The 26,961-nt window shown below is 41.0% G+C and overlaps 1 protein-coding gene across 15 annotated transcripts in view; it reads left to right on the top strand.

Annotated features, from left to right (window-relative positions):
- Positions 1 to 26,961, top strand: part of Dock3 (dedicator of cyto-kinesis 3) — a 351,061-nt gene that overhangs the window by 230,328 nt on the left and 93,772 nt on the right. For all 15 annotated transcript variants that reach the window (XM_006243867.5, XM_006243865.5, XM_039081583.2 and 12 more), the window contains 7 exons: positions 1,366 to 1,528; positions 2,168 to 2,274; positions 2,770 to 2,941; positions 3,265 to 3,362; positions 5,944 to 6,027; positions 7,676 to 7,776; positions 26,150 to 26,231. In XM_006243867.5, coding sequence (XP_006243929.1) covers positions 1,366 to 1,528; positions 2,168 to 2,274; positions 2,770 to 2,941; positions 3,265 to 3,362; positions 5,944 to 6,027; positions 7,676 to 7,776; positions 26,150 to 26,231 — 807 coding nt within the window. The remainder of the gene's footprint in view (positions 1 to 1,365; positions 1,529 to 2,167; positions 2,275 to 2,769; positions 2,942 to 3,264; positions 3,363 to 5,943; positions 6,028 to 7,675; positions 7,777 to 26,149; positions 26,232 to 26,961) is intronic.

Below are 26,961 nucleotides of genomic sequence, written 5' to 3'. Positions count from 1 at the left end.
AAGGCTGTCTGTTTTTTTCCTCAGTCCCGTCATAGTAAAGACCATGGTGAAAAATAGTTAGGCTTCATTTCTAGTGCACGTGTCAGGTCAGCTTTTTTCAAACCTCACTTTGGTGTACTGGCTAAAATTCCATAAGGGAGACAGAACAGAAATTATTAGCTCTACTGTACAGAGGAAAAGGGCAAAATAGTTGAAATCATCTCCCAAAACAGATAGAAGTAAAGGAGAATGTTTACAGGGATAAAACAGTGATCTGTGTGTACTGTAAAACATGAAGTAAACTCAACTCACCGTTGAGATAGGCACAACCATTGCTTACATAAGAAAGTGTCAGTGAAGCAGTTACCAGCCACTCGTGCATGTGTGGAAAGTAAGCTCTCTTTAATTTTGTTGCCCCAAACTCCTTGTAGGGCAAGAGGCAGACCAGTTCTAAGTCTGTATCTTTGTAGTAATGTTTAAAGGCTCAAGTCAGATCAAATCTGATCTTGCCTTATGGAAAGTTAACAGAGATAACCTAAAATAGCTCAACATGGCATTAAGGAAGATTACAAAGCAGTCTGTCTCGTGACTTAGGATTTCTTCTTGGTCTGATAAGGTGTCATGAGTGATGACTTCTCTCATGGAGCTCCTTACTGCCTTCTCAGCAGAATGAGACTTACCACGATGATGCAGATGTACCAGCCAGCTCCTCCAGCTTGTCAGCTTGTGTGGTCACCTCTGAGCCAAGGAGAATATGCGTGCTATGACTGCCACCAGGAATGCCCAGCCTTTTGACATTGTGTTGTCATCTACAAATGTACTGGGCATCATTCATAGCTATCCTAGGATGTATGTGGCCCATGATGGGCCTCAGAGTGGATGTTCCCAGCACAATTATACTGTCTACACAGTTACTTCCAAAAGTACTGAATTTAAGTCAAATGTTATCATCTGGTCAGGTGCAAAAATACAATCTTCATATAGGATAAAATATTCTAATGACTAGAGAGAAATTGAGGTACTTTTTAAAAAAATAATTATTCACTTTACATCCTAATACCAGTCCCTCCACTCCCCCCAAGTACCACCTCACAAAGATCTTCACCTCAGCCCCATCCTCTTTTCCTCTGAGGAGAGCCCCCCTCCCCCGACAGCTCATCAAGTCACTGCTGAACTAGGCACATCCTCTCCCACTGAGCGACAAGGTAGCCCAGTAAGAGGAACAGGATCCGCAGGCAGGCAACAGATTCAGGGATAGCCCATGCTCCAGTTGTTGAGGGACCTACATGAAGACCAAGCAGCACTCCTGCTGCTTATGTGCAGGGGTCAGGGGGCCAGGTGCTTCTTCTATGGCTATAACACCTTATTTTTGCTTCTCTTTTTCAGGACTGTATCAGCTTGGGTTCAGGAGAGCCAAATAGGAGCTCCTATCACTCCTTTGTTCTCTACCACAGTAATAGTCCTCGTTGGGGAGAAATTATCAAATTACCTATTCCCATTGACAGATTCCGGGGCTCCCATCTCCGCTTTGAGTTCAGACATTGTTCCAGTGAGTGAAACCTCCCTTCATATTCCCTTGAGGATAAAAAATATAATTCTTCTCTAGAAGTAGAATTGTGAAATTCTTGTTTTAAGGGCATGAAAATGGGGAAACAGAAATAGGATATAAATGACTATCTTAGATTGTAAAATCAGTGGTTCAAAACCATGGGATTTGAGACTAGAGAGATGGCTCAGCAGTTAAGAGCCAATCTACTCTTCTTAAGGGCCTGACATCAGATGATTCACAACTACCTGTAACTCCAGCTCCAAAGGATCTGATGTCCTCTTCTGGCCTCACATACACATGTGGAGTGCAAGTGTGCTTGCAGCATATACATAACTAAAAATAATTTTGTAAAAACATCCTTGGGATCTAACACTGGCTTTCCCTAGTATCTGAAGTGTCCAATGTTATTTAGGGTATTTTTGTTTGTACTTTCTGAACTACTTTAAAGAACCCTTTCCTGTCTTATCAAGACCAGAAATTTAGTTTCTGCTGTGGTCATGGTAGCCTGTAATGCCTTAGAATATTAAGTGAAGATGCATACCAGCATATTTCTCATTTCCCTGCTATCAGATTGCTAAGGTTTGAAAGAGTGTGAGTAACGAGCATAAGAGGATTTCTAATAATTGGCTCTGCTTGCAGCAAAGGACAAAGGGGAAAAGAAACTCTTTGGCTTTTCATTCTCTCCGCTGATGCGTGATGATGGCACCACACTCTCAGATGATATTCATGAGCTTTATGTGTATAAGGTATGGACCTGGCTTTCTTCTGTCTCCATTCCTCAGTCCAGCTTGCTCATTCTCAAGTATAATGTCATTTCTGTGGTTTTCATTGGTCATGCCGGAGGATTCAACATGGCCCACTGGTGGGGGACAATAAGACAGCTGTGGTCAGGCTTTCCTTGTCTAATACATTGGTCCTTCTCCCACAACTAATGCCAACAGGCCCAAGAAGTCATTACTACCTCCTCTATGCCGTTATCACTTTAATAATGTTTCAAGTCCTGCTGTCTCAGTTCACGGTGATCGCAGTTGCCACGGCATAGCTGCTAACTAATACTGCTTAAGTATCAGATAGAGGCCACATATCCTTTTGTGTTCTGGGAGATTTATGAGCAGAAAGTACTCAGAGAAACCAAGGTCCAACCTTAGGAAGATAGTAACGAGCATTAATTCAGAAGTCCCCTTGGTTCTGCATATTGTGTGGCATAGGAAATACTCTCTGCTCTCTGTGTTTACCCACAGTGTGATGAAAATAGCACATTTAACAACCATGCCCTGTACCTGGGCTTGCCCTGCTGCAAAGAAGACTACAATGGCTGCCCTAATATTCCCTCCAGCCTCATCTTCCAGCGTAGCACCAAAGAGTCTTTCTTCATTTCTACACAACTTTCTTCTACCAAACTCACGCAAAATGGTAGGTAATGGCACCTACAAGGTACGTTCCATTGTTTCCAGTTGCTGCTTCCACATTGCTTGCATGTGTTAGGATACAAGCTGCTTCTTCAAGACAAAACAGGGAGTTGCTCACAGTAATAGCCCACAGAGTTGTCCATGACTGTATAGTTTTGGGTTCCCATCCAGAGTGCACGGATGTATTTTTCTTCTTTTTTTTTTTCAGCATTTAAAGAACCTTATCAGATTCTGTCACTAGTTTTGTCTCCTAGATCCCGCCTGTTTAAAAGCTTCTGGGCCTTGCTGAACTTTGTAGAGTTAACTCCTTTGGGGCTTGTTTTCTAGTGGACCTCCTTGCTCTGCTGAAATGGAAGGCCTTCCCAGACCGGATCATGGACATCCTAGGGCGGTTGCGGCATGTCAGTGGGGAAGAAATCGTTAAGGTTTGTCTGTTACCTAATCTAAGCACACTCTCCAAGGCAGAATGTGGGCAGAAGGCCTTCCCTCTAATTCTGCCAGAAGCCTTTAAGACCATGTCTCCAAATACATAAAAGATGAATAGGAATAATTTCAGAGGTTATTTTATTCCTTATTTTATTTATTTACATTTCAAATGCTCTCCCCCTTCTCGGTTTTCCCACCACAAACCCCCTATCCCCTACTCCTTCCCCCTGCCTCTGTGAGGGTCCTCCCCTACCTGCCCATCCGCTCCTCCCTAAGTGCCCTAGCATCCCCTACCCTGAGTCATGGAGCCTCCATAGGACCAAGGGCTTCCCCTCCCAATGATGCCAGATGAGGCAATCTGGAGCCTTCCTACACATCCAGCTGGAGCCACGGGCCCCACAAGTACTCTCTGGTTGGTGTTTAGTCCCGGGGAGCTCTGGGGTATCTGGTTGGTTGATACTTTTTTCTTCCTATGGGATTGCAAACCCCTTCAGCTCCTTCAGTTTTTGTCATAACATTTTATTGGGGTCCCTGAGCTCAGTTGATATTTGGCTGCATATCTGCATCTGTATTGGTCAGGCTCTGTCACAGCCTTTCAGAGGACAGCTATACCAGGCTCCAGTCAGCAAGTGCTTCTTGGCATCAGTAATAGTGTGTGGGTTTAGTGTCTGCATATGGGGTAGACCCCTAGGTGGGGCATGTCTGGATGGCCTTTCCTTCAGTCTCTGCTCCACTCTTTGCCCCTGTATTTTCTTTTGACAGGAGGAATTCTGGATTAATATTTTTGAGGTGGGTGGGTAGCCCCATCCCTCAACTAGGGACCGTGAGTTTATTACCTCTTAAGAATTATATGATATATATATTTATAATTATAAAATAATTATATACAGTATCAAAGGGGCCCTTTTTCATTTTAAACAGAGAGAGTTATCAGTAACAGTAACCCACAATTGTCCATGGTTGTGAGCTTAGTTCTAGGGTTCACATTCAGGGTATGCAGTATGGGGGGTGAGAGAGAGAGAGAGAGAGAGAGAGAGAGAGAGAGAGAGAGAGAGAGAGAGAGAGAGATGGATGTAGTTTCTGCTATGGTCATAGTAGCCTGTAATGCCTTAGAATATTATATGTAATATAGTCATATATAAAATAATTTTAATTATTTATAATTATAAACACATATAATTACATCATAATTTAAATTATAAACCTTATTTCATGACTTGTTTTACTTTCCATAGAAAAAGATACTAAAGGATAGCCATAAAAAGAATCTGCTCGGGGTTGGGGATTTAGCTCAGTGGTAGAGCGCTTGCCTAGCAAGCGCAAGGCCCTGGGTTCGGTTCCCAGCTCCAAAAAAAAAAAAAAAGAATCAGCTCAAAGTCAATCCCAGGTTAGGTTGTGCTGTCTGAATTTCTTTACTTCTCTCTAGGTCTTTGTTGTTTTCCTTACTTTATAGCCTTCAACACAGAGACATGGGCTTTTGATTATAAACACTACAAATACTGCCAATCCATTTGTAGCTATTAGTTTTGTCTTATTGCTTACCTGGAGTCTATTCTAGGGAACTTTCTTAGCCTCTAGCATGCTGCATTCTCTGTGTATCTTTGTGATATATATCATCTAATGAGACACTGTCCTTCCTGGTTGTATTCTCAAGACTGCTCAGAGTAGCATGTTTGCCCAGTTGGCTTTAGCTAAAGATTGTACCAAGCACTTCTAGTAGCACAAGGCCAGCAATAAAATACTACACAGTAGACCAAGCTCTACTGGAGAAAGTGAAACAGCTTTGGATTTACCATAAATAGCAATAGAACAACCCTAATTTCCCTCCTATTGTTTTGAAATAAATTGTAAATGTATCATTAATGCGATTTGATTGACAAGATGATAGAGTCTTCATTTTCCAGGTACTCCAAGCACCCTTCGTTATTTACTATTGTATTCCTTAGTTTTGCAGTCTTAAGGGGGAGGTAGATACTTAAAACAGAACAAAAAATAGCAACGAATGACACTGGCAGGTTTTTACCTATGAGAGCCCTCGTTGGCTGCATTTTTCTTTCTCCTGAGATTCTAATTTCTAAACCAAAACATAGCTTTGTGTAGATGAAGCCTAATGTGCTATAATCTCATCCAGAAATCCTCCACATAACTAGGCTGCAGTAAAGAGTGAGAGACAGCTCAACTCTTCCAGTCCCAGAAAAGTGATTATCAAGATGAATATGGTATCAGAACCACTAATTTTATTCCAAAACAGGTATTCTATCTGGGTTTTTTTATAATTGTTTTTTCTTTAGAAGTTTAGCAAAAAATAAAAAATAAAAATAAAGGAAAAATAAAGAAGTTTAGTATTCACCCAATGAGAAGAGTGACTTTAAATCTTCTGCAAGACCCTTAATCTGTATAAAGCCCCTAGCATCCACCTAATTATCCCTTATCTAGGCAGAGTCAGGTACTAGATGTTCTGTCATGTTTTTAAGATTCTTGGAGATTTTTTTTTGTTTATTGGGAGCTAAAGTCATTGTTGTATGAAAATTTGACCGTGCATCCTGAGACATGAACCCTTTGTTTCTTGTGTTGTTACAGTTTCTGCAGGATATCTTAGATACACTCTTTGTGATTTTGGATGATAATACAGAGAAATACGGCCTTTTGGTATTTCAGTCTCTGGTAAGTCATTTCCTGAATTTTGATTTATTTTTATTTTTTTCTCTCATACAATAACATCCCAACCACAGCCTCACCTTCCTGCAGTCCTCCAGTTCTCCCCACCTCTCCTTTCCCCCCCGATCTACTTCTTCATCCTCTGGCTCATGCTAGAAAAGAGCCAGGCTTCCAGGGACATCGACCAAACATGGCACAGGATACAGTAAGACCAGGCAGAAACTCTCATCAAGGCTGAACAAAAATATGGTCCCAAGAGCAGGCAAGAAGAGAGTCAGAGACAGCCTTCACTCCTGTCAGGAATCCCCCCCCCCAAAAAAAACACCAAGCCTACAACCATAACATATAGAGAGAGAACCTAATGGAGGTCCATACCAGCTCCACAATTGCCACTTCAGTCTCTGTGAGCCACCACCCCCCATCCCCTGCCACCCCAGTGAACCCTTCTTAGTTTATATCAGTTGTAGTGCTCTCCCATTGTTCTCAACCCCTCTTATTCTCACAATTCTTCCTCCCTCGCTTCAGTGGGTTCCCCAAGCTCCCAGGGGAGGGACATGATGGACCATGCACGCTCTGGTGCTTCCTCCCTTTCTCTCTCCCTTTCCCCCCTCTCTCTCCTCCTCTCTCCCACTCTCTCTCTTCCCCTACCCATCTCCCTCTCCCTTTTCCTCTCTCTACAACGTTGGCCTGTGCTTCTCTGCATCCATTCCCATCACTTGCCAGAATGAGCCTCTCTGATGTTGACTGGAGTAGACACCGATCTATAACAGAACACCATTTCACTTGTGTGGGTTGGTCAACTGGTGGTTTTGTTTGGCCAATCCTATTTGGTTCTACCCTAGGTCTCTGGGCTATTTACCCTCCAATTCCTGCTCATTCAGACCATATTGGGCATGGGCTCCTTATTAATCGTTCCCATCAAGTGTTTCAAAAGAAAATCTAAAGCATGCAACTTTTAGACTGAGTTAGCAGATTTGTTTTCAATAGAAGAGGTATGGAGAATTATCACTGGAAAAAGACTGACCAGCCAACCTAAATGTCCGATGCTTCCAAGATCAGCTTTGAAGAATTGGAATTGAGGGCTAGATGGTTCAGCAGTTAAGAGCACATACTACTAAAAAGGTCCCAAGTTCAGTTGAGTTTGCTTTTAACTCCTAAGGTTGCTTTAGTGAAAATTGATAGTGATATTAGTGTTTGGCACACTTTGTTTAATATGTGCATTCAAGAGGACTCTGTTTTCCAATCTAAGGGATAGGGAATTAAAGCTAAAACTTGAATGGACAAATAGTATTTGCTCCTCTGACTTTTATTCTTTCTTGCTTCCCTGTTCATTAAATTACTCCCTTTTCCAAGTTTTGAAGGACACCTGCGTGTTTACGCCACTTACACAGGTATTGTGTTATGTGTCCCTGATCCATGTTGTACCAGTCATTGCTGCGAATGGAGAGGCTTGGTAACATCGGGCACAGCTCTGCAGTGGAAAGTTAAGGGAAGGAAAAAAACAAGATGTACATACAGACAATGGAAAGCATATGATTGCTTCACATAGGGAACACTAGCAGTTTGTTCTTTGAAGAACACGAATCTGTTCTCTCCTAGGTATCTTTCTGAGGCCTCTATTGAACTATGGTGGCCTTCTTTTTATCTGTCTCAGGTTTTCATCATCAACCTGCTTCGAGACATAAAATATTTCCACTTCCGACCTGTAATGGACACATATATCCAGAAGCACTTTGCTGGAGCCCTGGCCTACAAGTAAGTTGTATTTTATATCATTATTGCAACTTGTATTTGAGTAGAAATTCAGAAATTTAAAAAGTTCAGTTACAGCCAGCACTCATTTACCTGAATTTTTAAATTTTACTTTTGTAATTATGGTAATATCATAATTATGTACACATTTTATAATATATGTATATATTTAATATCATAAAATTTACTACCTTAACCATTTTCAAGTTTATGATTCCATGTAGTTAAGACTTACTGTGGATATTGTTATACAGTCTTCACCAGAATTCCATCCATCTCCAAAATTATTTTTATCCCACAAGCCAAAAATCTCTAAAACTCTGTAACATTCAACATTTAACTTCTTAGTCTCCTCAGCTTCTGGAAAACATTGTACTTTTTGCCCTTGAATGTTGACTGCTATTAAGTACCTCATATAAGAGTCAAAGTATTTGTCCTTCTGTGAGTAGCTTGTGTTACTTTGTCATCTATGTTCGTCCACATTATAGCATGTATGAGAATTTTCTTTTTAAGAATGAACAGTAGGAAGCTGAAGAGATGGCTCAATGCTTAAGTGCACTGGCTGCTCTTCTAGAGGACTAAGGCTCAATTCCAAGCACCCACTTGGCACATTCCTTTTCTTTGTCATCCATCAATACCTAGTAGTTTCGCAAGAGGAGCAGGGCCCATGACCCTTTGACTGACTGTTGACATCCCCAGTTTTGTGCATGCCCAGTGCAGACAACAGCCTGTAATGTTAGTTTACTATTTCAGTGGCCCATGGCATGCCCAGAAGATAACATTTTATAGCCTGTCTTGCTATCGTCTGGCTCTTCTTCTTCTTTTTTTTTTAACCTTCTCTTATTTTATGGTTTTTGATCCTTAAAGAGGGTGTTGTAGATGTCCTGTTTAGGGTTGAGCACTCAACAGGCACCTGTTCTCAGCACCTTTGTAGCCACGTGTCTGCATTTAGTGCCATTCACTACAAAAAGAAATTTATATGACCAAGGCATAAACATAAACATAAATACTTATAAGGCAACTTTATACCACGTCCATTTGACACAACAGTAATGAGACCTTCCCACCCATGTGTGTGGCTTTAAATCAGGTTTATAGTATCAAGCCTTGAATTTCTTCTTGTAGAGTGGGCCTCAAATCCAATTAGGGAGTAACCAACTGTTAACCTCAACACTATTGCCTGATGGTCTTGTTTGGCAGGTTAGCATTGTAGCACTTAAGGTCCACTACTGGGTGAAAGAGTTGATGGGTTTTCTACCCCTGAAACCAGCCCAGAAAATTCTGTGACTGTGTGTGTCAGGCAGCAGGGAGGGGGTTTCTAGTTTAGTTCCAGCATTATTTCTCATGTCCTGCAACCGAGATGTTTGGTGTCTTCAACAGGAAGGTCTTACCAACTAAAGAGCAGGGCCACAGCCTACCTTGTTTTGGGTCTCTGGACCTCCCTGACCACAACTCACAGGGAGGTAAAGTTATACCTAGCACTGGGATATTTGAATGCCTGTGGCTTCTGAGATTGACCTCCACTCATGCAGATTTCCTCCATTAAAATTTATTTTTAAAATATATATTTTATTTAGCTTATAGAATACTTGGTTTCCACGTAATTCCTTATATTCTTACTTTTAATTAACCTCTCCTTAAACCTTACCAACCCTTATCCTTCTCTATTCACATTTAACCATGTGTTCTACTATCTGCTCCCCTTTCCAGCTGTCTTACCCTGGTTCTGTCTTTTTAACAATGTTGTCGTGAGCTCTTCAGTGACTCCCCCACACTCTCTCTCATGATCATAACCACTAGGAGAGTAATCAGTGAACATATGTGAGATCTAAAAACAGAGATGTTTTTGCTTCTCTGCTTCAGATTTAAATACCTTTATTAAATTATTTTTCTAACCTTATTCTAGGTATAACTTCTAAAAATAGAGAGAGAGATAGATAAATAGATAGATAGTTAAAGATAAGTATTCTTTCTTTTTTCCTCATATTAGAATACCTGTCATTCAGTCACCAATAAATACAATGTGGGCTATGTACCAGCTTTCTGCTTGGAATGTAAAATATACTTTATTTTATAATTTCTGTACTTTTCCTTCTAAGAACTGATGCTAGAACTACTGAAATTGTCTTACTTGCATGAGAAATATGAGAAGCTAATATAGCATACCAAATAAAACAAAAAGATACTTCATGCTAAACAAATTAGCTAAGACCATTGGGTAAATAAGATATTGTCATTTTATGAAATTAGCATAATTTTTGCAACCAAAAATAATTCTTGACAGTGGTTCTGTGAAGTAGTTCTCAGAACTCTGATACTTGGGTGGCACTCTGGATAGTAAACACTATATGCTTCATGTGTCATCTTCTTAGTTTTCAACAATGACTTTGAGATGTACTGTTATTTCCTCCATATGTCAGGTGAAGAGAGTAAGGCACAGGGGATTAAATAATGTGTTTAAGGACACAAAACTGTTACTAGTTGGACCCCTTTTACCTCTGTAATGTCTTCTCATGTAAATGTATATAGCATCCTGTGAGATCATGGACCTGCATAGCTTCCTGTTAGAGCATAGACCTGCCCCTTTAAAATATGGTACCTTAAGAGATTAGACATGGCAGCCCAGGAGAAATCAAGCTGTATACCTTCTGTAGCCTATTCGTACGAATGAAGAACTGACAGGCACTTTCTGTGACTGTTAGAGGAAACCCAGCCTTCTTTCTACTACTAAGGACAAGATATTCTTAAACTATGATTTTACCTAGTGCCTGACTCCATGTCAGAAGTCATACAGGGTAGACCAAAAATAAATGAAGATTCTCCACTCACTCAGGAAACTGAGAAGACTCAGAGATCCCCCTTCTTCCATAATTTTGAAGGCTCTTTCCCGTGGGATCTCCTTTTACTATACAATGCTTTTGTCTCTTCTCATGCTTTCCCACTTGGGGGTGGGGGCGGTAGGAGGATGGATGGGAATACCCATATGGGGGAGGGGGAGGGGGAGTGGATGGGTGCTTATGTACAGGAAACCAGGAAAGGAAATAACATTTGAAATGTAAATAAAGACTCCTAAGACTGCAGAGGAGAAGAGACCACCAATACTGCCCACCCCTGCTCACATCCCTGGCCCAAGAGGAAACTGTATACGGCCTCTGGGAACCGGTAGATAGGGGCACTGGAGCTGCAGGTCCCCTGCGCTCGAGACACCACCAGAACCTGAAGGGACCGGATCAACAGTTCTCTGCATCCAAATCCTGTGGAAGGGAGAGCTAAAACTTCAGAGAGACAGACACGCCTGGGAGCCAGAAGAGACTACACTCTGCCCACATTTCTGACTCCAGAGGAAAACACCAAAAGCCATCTGGGACCCTGGTGCATGGGGGCTCCCGGAAAGGGGGGCGCAGGTCCTCCTGGTTGCTGCCCTCACAGAGAGCTCATAAGCAACACCTCATGAGCAAACATGAGCCTCAGGACCACAGGTAAGACCAACTCTTCTGCTCCAAGTGACCTGCCTGGTGAATTCAGGACATAGGCCCACAGGAACAGCTGAAGACCTGTAGACAGGAAAAACTACACGCCCGAAAGCAGAACACTCTGTTCCCATAACTGGCTGAAAGAAAACAGGAAAACAGGTCTACAGCACTCCTGACACACAGGCTTATAGGACAGTCTAGCCACTGTCAGAAATAGCAGAACAAAGTAACACCAGAGATAATCTGATGGCAAGAGGCAAGCGCGGGAAACCAAGCAACAGAAACCAAGACTACATGGCATCATCAGAGCCCAATTCTCCCACCAAAGCAAACACTGAATATCCAAACACACCAGAAAAACAAGATCTAGATTTAAAATCATATTTGATCATGATGCTGGAGGACTTCAAGAAAGACATTAAGAACTCCCTTAGAGAAATGCAGGAAAACATGAATAAGCAAGTAGAAGCCTATAGAGAGGAATCACAAAAATCCCTGAAAGAATTCCAGGAAAACACAATCAAACAGTTGAAGGAATTAAAAATGGAAATAGAAACAATCAAGAAAGAACACAGGGAAACAACCCTGGATATAGAAAACCAATGGAAGAGACAAGGAGCCGTAGCTACAAGCATCACCAACAGAATACAAGAGATAGAAGAGAGAATCGCAGGAGCAGAAGATTCCATAGGAATCATCGACTCAACTGTCAAAGATAGTGTAAAACGAAAAAAGCTACTGGTCCAAAACATACAGGAAATCCAGGACTCAATGAGAAGATCAAACCTAAGGATAATAGGTATAGAAGAGAGTGAAGACTCACAGCTCAAAAGACCAGTAAATATCTTCAACAAAATCATAGAAGAAAACTTCCCTAAGCTAAAGAAAGAGATTCCCATAAGCATACAAGAAGCCTGCAGAACTCCAAATAGATTGGACCAGAAAAGAAACTCCTCCCTCTCTGCTCCCAAACCCCGTGGGAGAGAGACCTCACCGCCTGGTCAGGTGGGCACTCCTGAGGCTGCAGAGCGGAGGAGACTACCAACACTGCCCACCCCTGCCCACATCCCTGGCCCAAGAGGAAACTGTATAAGGCCTCTGGGTTCCCGTAGGGGAGGGCCCAGGAGCGGCAGGAGCCCTGCGGCTGAGACACCGCCGGAACCTGAAGGAAACAGACCTGATAAACAGTTCTCTGCACCCAAATCCCGTGGGAGGGAGAGCTAAACCTTCAGAGAGGCGGACACGCCTGGGAAACCAGAAGAGACTGCACTCTGCGCACATCCAGACGCCAGAGGAAAACACCAAACGCCATCTGGAACCCTGGTGCACGGAGGCTCCCGGAAAGAGCGGCACAGATCTTCTCGGTTGTTGCCGCCGAGGAGAGGATTAGGCAGTACCCCACGAGCACACTTGAGCCTCGGAACCTCAGGTAGGACCAACTTTTCCCCTGCAAGTGACCTGCCTGGTGAACTCAAGACACAGGCCCACAGGAACAGCTGAAGACCTGTAGACAGGAAAAACTACACGCCCGAAAGCAGAACACTCTGACCCCATAACTGGCTGAAAGAAAACAGGAAAACAGGTATGCAGCACTCCTGACACACAGGCTTATAGGACAGTCTAGCAACTGTCAGAAATAGCAGAACAAAGTAACACTAGAGAGAATCTGATGGCGGGAGGCAAGCGCAGGAACCCAAGCAACAGAAACCAAGACTACATGGCATCATCGGAGCCCAATTCTCCCACCAAAATAAACATGGAATATCCAAACACACCAGAAAAGCAAGATCTAGTTTTAAAATCATATTTGATCATGATGCTGGAGGACTTCAAGAAAGACGTGAAGAACTCCCTTAGAGAACAAGTAGAAGCCTACAGAGAGGAATCGCAAAAATGCCTGAAAGAATTCCAGGAAAACAAGATCAAACAGTTGAAGGAATTAAAAATGGAAATAGGAGCAATCAAGAAAGAACACATGGAAACAACCCTGGATATAGGAAATCAAAAGAAGAGACAAGGAGCTGTGGATAGAAACCTCACCAACAGAATACAAGAGATGGAAGAGAGAATCTCGGGAGCAGAAGATTCCCTAGGAATCATTGACTCAACTGTTAAAGATAATGTAAAGCAGAAAAAGCTACTGGTCTAAAACATACAGGAAATCCAGGACTCAATGAGAAGATCAAACCTAAGGATAATAGGTATAGAAGAGAGTGGAGACTCCCAGCTCAAAGGACCAGTAAATATCTTCAACAAAATCATAGAAGAAAACTTCCCTAACCTAAAAAAAGAGATACCCATAGGCATACAAGAAGCCTACAGAACTCCAAATAGATTGGACCAGAAAAGAAACACCTCCCGTCACATAATAGTCAAAACACCAAACGCACAAAATAAAGAAAGAATATTAAAAGCAGTAAGGGAAAAAGGTCAAGTAACATATAAAGGCAGACCTATCAGAATCACACCAGACTTTTCGCCAGAAACTGTGAAGGCTAGAAGATCCTGGACAGATGTCATACAGACCCTAAGAGAACACAACTGCCAGCCCAGGTTACTGTATCCTGCAAAACTCTCAATTAACATAGATGGAGAAACCAAGATATTCCATGACAAAACCAAATTTACACAATATCTTTCTACAAATCCAGCACTACAAAGGATAATAAAGGGTAAAGCCCAACATAAGGAGGCAAGCTATACCCTAGAAGAAGCAAGAAACTAATCGTCTTGGCAACAAAACAAAGAGAAGAAAAGCACACAAACATAACCTCACATCTAAATATGAATATAACAGGAAGCAATAATCACTATTCCTTAATATCTCTCAACATCAATGGCCTCAACTCCCCAATAAAAAGACATAGGTTAACAAACTGGATACGCAACGAGGACCCTGCATTCTGCTGCCTACAGGAAACACACCTCAAAGACAAAGACAGACACTACCTCAGAGTGAAAGGCTGGAAAACAACTTTCCAAGCAAATGGTCATAAGAAGCAAGCTGGAGTAGCCATTCTAATATCAAATAAAATCAATTTCCAACTAAAAGTCATCAAAAAAGTTAAGGAAGGACACTTCATATTTATCAAAGGAAAAATTCACCAAGATGAACTCTCAATCCTAAATATCTATGCCCCAAATACAAGGGCACCTACATACATAAAAGAAACCTTACTAAAGCTCAAAACACACATTGCACCTCACACAATAATAGTGGGAGATTTCAACACCCCACTCTCATCAATGGACAGATCATGGAAACAGAAATTACACAGAGACGTAGACAGACTAAGAGAAGTCATGAGCCAAATGGACTTAACAGATATTTATAGAACATTCTATCCTAAAGCAAAAGGATATACCTTCTTCTCAGATCCTCATGGCACTTTCTCCAAAATTGACCATATAGTTGTTCAAAAAACGGGCCTCAACAGGTACAGAAAGATAGAAATAATCCCATGCGTGCTATCAGACCACCACGGCCTAAAACTGGTCTTCAATAACAATAAGGGAAGAATGCCCACATATACGTGGAAATTGAACAATGCTCTACTCAATGATAACCTAGTCAAGGAAGAAATAAAGAAAGAAATTAAAAACTTTTTAGAATTTAATGAAAATGAAGGTACAACATACCCAAACTTATGGGACACAATGAAAGCTGTGCTAAGAGGAAAACTCATAGCGCTGAGTGCCTGCAGAAAGAAACAGGAAAGACCATATGTCAGCAGCTTGACAGCACACCTAAAAGGTCTAGAGCAAAAAGAAGCAAATACACTCAGGAGGAGTAGAAGGCAGGAAATAATCAAACTCAGAGCTGAAATCAACCAAGTAGAAACAAAAAGGACCATAGAAAGAATCAACAGAACCAAAAGTTGGTTCTTTGAGAAAACCAACAAGATAGATAAACCCTTAGCCAGACTAACGAGAGGACCCAGAGAGTGTGTCCAAATTAACAAAATCAGAAATGAAAAGGGAGACATAACTACAGATTCAGAGGAAATTCAAAAAATCATCAGATCTTACTATAAAAACCTATATTCAACAAAACTTGAAAATCTACAGGAAATGGACAATTTCCTAGACAAATATCAGGTACCGAAGTTAAATCAGGAACAGATAAACCATTTAAACAACCCCATAACTCCTAACGAAATAGAAGCAGTCATTAAAGGTCTCCCAACCAAAAAGAGTCCAGGTCCAGACGGATTTAGTGCAGAATTCTATCAGACCTTCATAGAAGACCTCATACCAATATTATCCAAACTATTCCACAAAATTGAAACAGATGGATCACTCCCAAATTCCTTCTATGAAGCCACAATTACTCTTATACCTAAACCACACAAAGACCCAACAAAGAAAGAGAACTTCAGACCAATTTACCTTATGAATATGAACGCAAAAATACTCAATAAAATTCTGGCAAACCGAATCCAAGAGCACATCAAAACAATCATCCACCATGATCAAGTAGGCTTCATCCCACGCATGCAGGGATGGTTTAATATACGGAAAACCATCAACGTGATCCATTATATAAAACTGAAAGAACAAAACCACATGATCATTTCATTAGATGCTGAGAAAGCATTTGACAAAATTCAACACCCCTTCATGATAAAAGTCCTGGAAAGAATAGGAATTCAAGGCCCATACCTAAACATAGTAAAAGCCATATACAGCAAACAGTTGCTAACATTAAACTAAATGGAGAGAAACTTGAAGCAATCCCACTAAAATCAGGGACTAGACAAGGCTGCCCACTATCTCCCTACTTATTCAATATAGTTCTTGAAGTTCTAGCCAGAGCAATTAGACAAGAAAAGGAGATCAAGGGGATACAGATCGGAAAAGAAGAAGTCAAAATATCACTATTTGCAGATGATATGATAGTTTATTTAAGTGATCCCAAAAGTTCCACCAGAGAACTACTAAAGCTGATAAACAACTTCAGCAAAGTGGCTGGGTACAAAATTAACTCAAATAAATCAGTAGCCTTCCTCTACACAAAAGAGAAACAAGCCGAGAAAGAAATTAGGGAAACGACACCCTTCATAATACACCCAAATAATATAAAGTACCTCGGTGTGACTTTAACCAAGCAAGTAAAAGATCTGTACAATAAGAACTTCAAGACACTGAAGAAAGAAACGGAAGAAGACCTCGGAAGATGGAAAGATCTCCCATGCTCATGGATTGGCAGGATTAATAGTAAAAATGGCCATTTTACCAAAAGCAATCTACAGATTCAATGCAATCCCCATCAAAATACCAATCCAATTCTTCAAAGAGTTAGACAGAACAATTTGAAAATTCATCTGGAATAACAAAAAACCCAGGATAGCTTAAACTATCCTCAACAATAAAAGGACTTCAGGGGGAATCACTATGCCTGAACTCAAGCAGTATTACAGAGCAATAGTGATAAAAACTGCATGGTATTGGTACAGAGACAGACAGATAGACCAATGGAATAGAATTGAAGACCCAGAAATGAACCCACACACCTATGGTCACTTGATTTTTGACAAAGGAGCAAAACCATCCAATGGAAAAAAGATAGCATTTTCAGCAAATGGTGCTGGTTCAACTGGAGGGCAACATGTAGAAGAATGCAGATCGATCCATGCTTATCACCCTGTACAAAGCTTAAGTCCAAGTGGATCAAGGACCTCAACATCAAACCTGATACACTCAAACTAATAGAAGAAAAACTAGGGAAGCATCTGGAACACATTGGCACTGGAAAAAATTTCCTAAACAAAACACCAATGGCTTACGCTCTAAGATCAAGAATCGACAAATGGGATCTCATAAAACTGCAAAGCTTCTGTAAGGCAAAGGACACTGTGGTTAGGACAAAACGGTAACCAACAGAATGGGAAAAGATCTTTACCAATCCTACAACAGATAGAGGCCTTATATCCAAAATATACAAAGAACTCAAGAAGTTAGACCGCAGGGAGACAAATAACCTTATTAAAAAATGGGGTTCAGAGCTAAACAAAGAATTCACAGCTGAGGAATGCCGAATGGCTGAGAAACACCTAAAGAAATGTTCAACATCTTTAGTCATAAGGGAAATGCAAATCAAAACAACCCTGAGATTTCACCTCACACCAGTGAGAATGGCTAAGATCAAAAAATCAGGTGACAGCAGATGCTGGCGAGGATGCGGAGAAAGAGGAACACTCCTCCATTGTTGGTGGGATTGCAGACTGGTACAACCATTCTGGAAATCAGTCTGGAGGTTCCTCAGAAAATTGGACATTGAACTGCCTGAGGATCCAGCTATACCTCTCTTGGGCATATACCCAAAAGATGCCCCAACATATAAAAAAGACACGTGCTCCACTATGTTCATCACAGCCTTATTTATACTAGCCAGAAGCTGAAAAGAAGAACCGAGATGCCCTTCACCAGAGGAATGGATACAGAAAATGTGGTACATCTACACAATGGAATATTACTCAGCTATCAAAAACAACGACTTTATGAAATTCGTAGGCAAATGGTTGGAACTGGAAAATATCATCCTGAGTGAGCTAACCCAAACACAGAAAGACATACATGGTATGCACTCACTGATAAGTGGCTATTAGCCCAAATGCTTGAATCACCCTAGATGCCTAGAACACATGAAACTCAAGACGGATGATCAAAATGTGAATGCTTCACTCCTTCTCTAAAAGGGGAACAAGAATACCCTTGGCAGGGAAGAGAGAGGCAAAGATTAAAGCAGAGACTGAAGGAACTCCCATTCAGAACCTGCCCAACATGTGGCCCATACATATACAGCCACCCAATTAGACAAGATGGATGAAGCAAATAAGTGCAGACCGACAGGAGCCGGATGTAGATCTCTCCTGAGAGACACAGCCAGAATACAGCAAATACAGAGGTGAATGCCAGCAGCAAACCACTGAACTGAGAATAGGACCCCCGTTGAAGGAATCAGAGAAAGAACTAGAAGAGCTTGAAGGGGCTCGAGACCCCATATGTACAAAAATGCCAAGCAACTAGAGCTTCCAGGGACTAAGCCACTACCTAAAGACTATGCATGGACTGACCCTGGACTCTGACCTCATAGGTAGCAATGAATATCCTAGTAAGAGCACCAGTGGAAGGGGAAGCCCTGGGTCCTGCTAACACTGAACCCCCAGTGAACTAGACTGTTGCGGGGAGGGCGGCAATGAGGGGAGAGTTGGGATGGGAACACCCATAAGGAAGGGGAGGGGGGAGGGGGATGTTTGCCCGGAAACCAAAGAATTATTAAGTATTAAATAAATTTTAAAAAAAAGAAACTCCTCCCATCACTTAATAGTCAAAACACCAAATGCACAAAATAAAGAAAGAATATTAAAAGCAGTAAGGGAAAAAAGTCAAGTAACATATAAAGTCAGACCTATCAGAATCACACCAGACTTCTCGCCAGAGATTATGAAAGCCAGAAGATCCTGGACAGATGTCATACAGACCCTAAGAGAACACAACTGCCAGCCCAGGTTACTGTATCCTGCAAAACTCTCAATTAACATAGATGGAGAAACCAAGATATTCCATGACAAAACCAAATTTACACAATATCTTTCTACAAATTCAGCAGTAAAAAGGATAATAAATGGTAAAGCCCAATATAAGGAGACAAGCTACACCCTAGAAAAAGCAAGAAACTAATCGTCTTGGCAACAAAACAAAAAGAAGAAAAGTACACAAACATAACCTCACATCTAAATATGAATATAACAGGAAGCAAAAATCACTATTCCTTCATATCTCTCAACATCAATGGTCTCAACTCCCCAATAAAAAGACATAGATTAACAAACTGGATACGCAATGAGGACCGTGCATTCTGCTGCCTACAGGAAACACACCTCAGAGACAAAGAGAGACACTACCTCAAAATGAAAGGCTGGAAAACAACTTTCCAAGCAAATGGTCTGAAGATGCAAGCTGGAGTAGCCATTCTAATATCGAATAAAATCAATTTTCAACTAAAAGTCATTTAAAAAGATAAGGAAGGACACTTCATATTCATCAAAGGAAAAATCCACCAAGATGAACTCTCATTCTTAAATATCTCTGCCCCAAGTACAAGGGAACCTACATACATAAAAGAAACCTTACGAAAACTCAAAACACACATTGCACCTCACACATTAATAGTAGGAGATTTCAACACCCCACTCTCATCAATGGACAGGTCATGGAAACAGAAATTAAACAGAGACATAGACAGACTAAAAGAAGTCATGAACCAAATGGACTTAACTGATATTTATAGAACATTCTATCCTAAAGCAAAAGGATATACATTCTTCTCAGCTCCTCATGGTACTTTCTCCAAAATTGACCAGATAATTGGTCAGAAAACTGGCCTCAACAGATACAGAAAGATAGAAATAGTACCATGAGTGCTATCAGACCACCATGGCCTAAAGGTGGTCTTCAATAACAATAAGGGAAGAACGCCCACATATACATGGAAGTTGAACAATGCTCTACTCAACGATAAACTGGTCACGGAAGAAATAAAGAAAGAAATTAAAGACTTCTTAGAATTTAATGAAAATGAAGGTACAGCATACCCAAACTTATGGGACACAATGAAAGCTGTGCTAAGAGGAAAACTTATAGCTCTGAGTGCCTGCAGAAAGAAACAGGAGAGAGCATATATCAGCAGCTTGACAGCACACCTAAAAGTTCTAGAACAAAAAGAAGCAAATATACCCAGGAGGAATAGAAGGGAGGAAGTAATCAAACTCAGAGCTGAAATCAACCAAGTAGAAACAAAAAGGACCATAGAAAGAATCAACAGAACGAAAAGTTGGTTTTTTGCGAAAATCAACAAGATAGATAAACCCTTAGCCAGACTAACGAGAGGACACAGAGAGTGTGTCCAAATTAACAAAATCATAAATGAAAAGGGAGACATAACTACAGAATCAGAGGAAATTCAAAAAATCATAAGATCATACTACAAAAGTCTATATTCATCAAATCTTGAAAATGTGCAGAAAATGGACAATTTCCTAGACAAATATCAGATACCGAAGTTAAATCAGGAACAGATAAACGATTTAAACAACCCCATAACTCCTAACGAAATAGAAGCAGTCATTAAATATCTCCCAACCAAAAAGAGCCCAGGTCCAGACGGGTTTAGTGCAGAATTCTATCAGACCTTCACAGAAAACCTCATACCAATACTTTCCAAACTATTCCACAAAATTGAAGCAGATGGAGCACTACTGAATTACTTCTATGAAGCCACAATTACTCTTATACCTAAACCACACAAAGACCCAACAAAGAAAGAGAACTTCAGACCTACTTCCCTTATGAATATGGACGTAAAAATAGTCAATAAAATTCTGGCAAACCGAATCCAAGAGCACATCAAAACAATCATCCACCATGATCAAGTAGGCTTCATCTCAGGAATGCAGGGATGGTTTAATATATGGAAAACCATCAACGTGATCCATTATATAAACAAACTGAAAGAACAAAACCACATGATCATTTCATTAGATGCTGAGAAAGCATTTGACAAAATTCAACACCCCTTCATGATAAAAGTCCTGGAAAGAATAGGAATTCAAGGCCCATACCTAAACATAGTAAAAGCCATTTACAGCAAACAGTTGCTAACATTAAACTAAATGGAGAGAAACTTGAAGCAATCCCACTAAAATCAGGGACTAGACAAGGCTGCCCACTCTCTCCCTACTTATTCAATATAGTTCTTGAAGTTCTAGCCAGAGCAATCAGACAAGAAAAGGAGATCAAGGGGGTACAGATCAGAAAAGAAGAAGTCAAAATGTCACTATTTGCAGATGATATGATAGTATATTTAAGTGATCCCAAAAGTTCCACCAGAGAACTACTAAAGCTGATAAACAACTTCAGCAAAGTGGCTGGGTATAAAATTAACTCAAATAAATCAGTAGCCTTCCTCTACACAAAAGAGAAACAAGCCGAGAAAGAAATTAGGGAAACGACACCCTTCATAATAGTCCCAAATAATATAAAGTACCTCAGTGTGACTTTAACCAAGCAAGTAAAAGATCTGTACAATAAGAACTTCAAGCCTCTGAAGATAGAAATTCAAGAAGACCTCAGAAGATGGAAAGATCTCCCATGCTCATGGATTGGCAGGATCAATACAGTAATAATGGCCATTTTACCAAAAGCAATCTACAGATTCAATGCAATCCCCATCAAAATACTAATCCAATTCTTCAAAGAGTTAGACAGAACAATTTGCAAATTCATCTGGAATAACAAAAAATCCAGGATAGCTAAAACTATCCTCAACAAAAAAGGCCTGCAGGGAGAATCACTATCCCTGAACTCAAGCAGTATTACAGAGCAATAGTGATTAAAAACTGCATGGTATTGGTACAGAGACAGACAGATAGACCAATGGAATAGAATTGAAGACCCAGAAATGGACCCACACACATATAGTCACTTGATTTTTGCCAAATGAGCCAAAACCATCCAATGGAAAAAAGATAGCATTCTCAGCAAATGGTGCTGGTTCAACTGGAGTCAACATGTAGAAGAATGCATATCGATCCATGCTTATCACCCTGTACAAAGCTTAAGTCCAAGTGGATCAGGGATCTCCACATCAAACCAAATACACTCAAAATAATAGAAGAAAAAGTGGATAAGCATCTCGAACACATGGGCACTGGAGAAAATTTCCTGAACAAAACACCAGTGACTTATGCTCTAAGAGCAAGAATCGACAAATGGGATCTCATAAAACTGCAAAGCTTCTGTAAGGCAAAGGACACTGTGGTTAGGACAAAACGGCAACCAACAGAATGGGAAAAGATCTTTACAAATCCAACAACACATAGAGAGTTTATATCCAAAATATACAAAGAACTCACGAACTTAGACTACAGGGAGACAAATTACCCTATTAAAAAATGGGGTTCAGAGCTAAACAAAGAATTCACAGCTGAGGAATGCCGAATGGCTGAGAAACACCTAAAGAAATGTTCAACATCTTTAGTCATAAGGGAAATGCAAATCAAAACAACCCTGAGATTTCACCTCACACCAGTGAGAATGGCTAAGATCAAAACCTCAGGTGACAGCAGATGCTGGCGAGGATGCGGAGAAAGAGGAACACTCCTCCATTGTTGGTGGGATTGCAGACTGGTACAACCATTCTGGAAATCAGTCTGGAGGTTCCTCAGAAAATTGGACATTGAACTGCCTGAGGATCCAGCTATACCTCTCTTGGGCATATACCCAAAAGATGCCCCAACATATAAAAAAGACACGTTCTCCACTATGTTCATCGCAGCCTTATTTATAATAGCCAGAAGCTGGAAAGAACCCAGATGCCCTTCAACAGAGGAATGGATACAGAAAATGTGGTACATCTACACAATGGAATATTACTCAGCTATCAAAAACAATGACTTTATAAATTCATAGGCAAATGGAGGGAACTGTTAAATATCCTCCTGAGTGAGGTAACCCAATCACAGAAAAACACACATGGTATGCACTCATTGATAAGTGGCTATTAGCCCAAATGCTTGAATTACCCTAGATGCACAGAACACATGAAACTCAAGACAGATGATCAAAATGTGAATGCTTCACTCCTTCTTTAAAAGGGGAACAAGAATACCCTTGGCAGGGAATAGGGAGGTCAAAGATTAAAACAGAGGCAGAAGGAACACCCATTCAGAGCCTGCCACACATGTGGCCCATACATATACAGCCACCCAATTAGACAAGTGGATGAAGCAAAGAAGTGCAGGCCGACAGGAACCGGATGTAGATCTTTCCTGAGAGACACAGCCAGAACACAGCACATACGTAGGCGAATGCCAGCAGCAAACCACTGAACTGAGAACAGGACCCCTGTTGAAGGAATCAGAGAAAGGACTGGAAGAGCTTAAAGTTGATTGAGACCCCATATGAACAACAATGCCAAGCAACCAGAGCTTCCAGGGACTAAGCCACTGCCCAAAGACTATACATGGACTGACCCTGTACTCTAACCTCGTAGGTAGCAATGAATATCCTAGTAAGATCACCAGTGGAAGGGGAAGCCCTTGGTCCTGCCAAGACTGAACCCCCTGTGAACGTGATTGTTGGGGGAAAAGGCGGGAATGGGGGGAGGGTTGGGAGGGGAGCACCCATATAGAAGGGGAGGGGGGGTTAGGGGGATGTTGGCCCAGAAATCGGGAAAGGGAATAGCATTCGAAATGTAAATAAGAAATACTCAAGTTAACAAAGAAAAAATGGAAAAAATAAAAATAAAAAAAAGAAATGTAAGTAAAGAAATTTATCTAATAAAAAATTTTAAGAATTGGAATCTTAGAACATTTACTGTAATAAACCATATAGACATGTATATTAAACTTTCCAAATGTTTTTAATTTATACAATTCATTTATTAAATGAATTCTATTCAAAGAAAAAAGCTTATTCTGAGGGGTGAGGGGTAATTTGTTCCAGTTCCTTCCCACAAATGTGCTGATTCTTCTCTTCTTAAAATTGTAATACTTCTACAGAGCAATAGTGATAAAAACTGCATGGTATTGGTACAGAGACAGGCAGATAGACCAATGGAATAGAATTGAAGACCCAGAAATGAACCCACACACCTATGGTCACTTGATTTTTGACAAAGGAGCCAAAACCATCCAATGGAAAAAAGATAGCATTTTCAGCAAATGGTGCTGGTTCAACTGGAGGGCAACATGTAGAAGAATGCAGATCGATCCATGCTTATCACCCTGTACAAAGCTTAAGTCCAAGTGGATCAAGGACCTCCACATCAAACCAGACACACTCAAACTAATAGAAGAAAAACTAGGGAAGCATCTAGAACACATGGGCAGTGGAAAAAATTTCCTAAACAAAACACCAATGGCTTACGCTCTAAGAGCAAGAATCGGCAAATGGGATCTCATAAAACTGCAAAGCTTCTGTAAGGCAAAGGACACTGTGGTTAGGACAAAACGGCAACCAACAGATTGGGAAAAGATCTTTACCAATCCTACAACAGATAAAGGCCTTATATCCAAAATATACAAAGAACTCAAGAAGATAGACCGCAGGGAAACAAATAACCCTATTAAAAAATGGGGTTCAGAGCTAAACAAAGAATTCACAGCTGAGGAATGCCGAATGGCTGAGAAACACCTAAAGAAATGTTCAACATCTTTGGTCATAAGGGAAATGCAAATCAAAACAACCCTGAGATTTCACCTCACACCAGTGAGAATGGCTAAGATCAAAAACTCAGGGGACAACAGATGCTGGCGAGGATGTGGAGAAAGAGGAACACTCCTCCATTGTTGGTGGGATTGCATACTGGTACAACCATTCTGGAAATCAGTCTGGAGGATCCTCAGAAAATTGGACATTGAACTGCCTGAGGATCCAGCTATACCTCTCTTGGGCATATACCCAAAAGATGCCCCAACATATAAAAAAGACACGTGCTCCACTATGTTCATTGCAGCCTTATTTATAATACCCAGAAGCTGGAAAGAACCCAGATGCCCTTCAACAGAGGAATGGATACAGAAAATGTGGTACATCTACACAATGGAATATTACTCAGCTATCAAAAAGAACGAGTTTATGAAATTCGTAGGCAAATGGTTGGAACTGGAAAATATCATCCTGAGTGAGCTAACCCAATCACAGAAAGACATACATGGTATGCACTCATTGATAAGTGGCTATTAGCCCAAATGCTTTAATTACCCTAGATGCCTAGAACAAATGAAACTCAAGACGGATGATCAAAATGTGAATGCTTCACTCCTTCTCTAAAAGGGGAACAAGAATACCCTTGGCAGAGAAGAGAGAGGCAAAGATTAAAACAGAGACTGAAGGAACACCCATTCAGAGCCTGCCCCACATGTGGCCCATACATATACAGCCACCCAATTAGACAAGATGGATGAAGCAAATACGTGCAGACCGACAGAAGCCGGATGTAGATCTCTCCTGAGAGACACAGCCAGAATACAGCAAATACAGAGGCAAATGCCAGCAGCAAACCACTGAACTAAGAATAGGACCCCCCGTTGAAGGAATCAGAGAAAGAACTGGAAGAGCTTGAAGGGGCTCGAGACCCCATATGTACAACAATGCCAAGAAACCAGAGCTTCCAGGTACTAAGCTACTACCTAAAGACTATACATGGACTGACCCTGGACTCTGACCTCATAGGTAGCAATGAATATCCTAGTAAGAGCACCAGTGGAAGGGGAAGCCCTGGGTCTTGCTAAGACTGAACCCCCAGTGAACTAGACTGGTGGGTGGAGGGCGGCAATGGGGGGAGGGTTGGGAGGGTAACATCCATAAGAAAGGGGAGGGGGGAGGGCGATGTTTGCCCGGATACCGGAAAGGGAATAACACTCGAAATGTATATAAGAAATACTCAAGGTAATAAAAAAAAATTGTAATACTTCTGACCCAGTAAACTCATTTTCCCCATGTGACTTGGTCCTCTGGAAATGAGGTGTGGAATGGAGTGACATTTAAAATTATATACTTTTATTCAGTCTACTAGTTAGTTTTGTGTGTTCTGGAAATGTTGTAATTTAGGATGAATCAAAATACGTAAAACAATCTAAGTTTTGGGAAAATGAGAGTGGGAATCTATGTTTGTGGTTGCTGGTAAAATTCTGTAGCCCCTTATGGAAAGAGAATGTATCTCTCTCAGATAATATGAGAATTCTACACCTGCGATGGACCCATCACTCTAGCTCATCAACAGAGTATTTTTTCCCACTTGATAGTTTTTGTTGATTTTTTCTATTTGACTAAATACATGTTTATAATTATATAACCTTTTGATTAAAATGGAATTTCTGTAAATATTCTCTTACCAGGGAGCTCATCCGCTGTTTGAAGTGGTACATGGACTGCTCAGCAGAACTGATTCGACAGGACCACATTCAAGAAGCCATGCGGGTAATGTCTTGAGCTTGCCACATGTAAGGGGACCATTCCCTATAGTTGTTTGAGAGTATTATCATTGGTATCGTGCTCAAGACAACTGTAGTGTGCTGATCTACTTTCAGGAGTGAATGCCTTGATTCATGTACTCTTCTTTCCTCTCCATGGTTGTATTCCGAAAGAGCACAACTGTTGCAGATAAAAAAAGGCAGGGGGTGGTCTTTTATCTCCTACTATTCCCCGCACCATATGTAGGGCCACTTGGCGTCTATGGGATATTTTCATCTCAGTAAACAAAGCGTCTCACCCACTAACCTCCACGTCCCACCACACACTGCTGACAGCTACTCTCTGAGCCTGGCAGCAATCTCTCTACCCATCTAGTTACCAAGGCAGGTTGCCACCACACCAGGCCACCAGGTACAGAGACCACCTATCTTGAAGCTCTCTTGCTGTGGACTCAATTAAATCACTACATGAAAGAACACACCATACAATAACCTCTTATTCAATTGATAAGATATAATTTGCCAATCTAGACAGCACAAAATCCTATACACACCCATCCCTTAAAAACAGTCATATCAACCTGTATCTATGCACAAAGAAGAATCTTAACATCTGTTGCCATGTTCTCCCAGCTTCTTTCCTCACTCCAGCCCCTCTTTCTTGCTTCTAAAACTTTGTTCCCGTCCATCTTTCCTTCTCGTCCAATGACAAGCTTTGTCCTATCCTGTACCTGCCT

This window comes from Rattus norvegicus, chromosome 8 (assembly GCF_036323735.1).
Source record: "Rattus norvegicus strain BN/NHsdMcwi chromosome 8, GRCr8, whole genome shotgun sequence".
Classification (NCBI taxonomy): Eukaryota; Metazoa; Chordata; class Mammalia; order Rodentia; family Muridae; genus Rattus; species Rattus norvegicus.
This window is presented reverse-complemented; position numbering and strand designations above follow the sequence as displayed.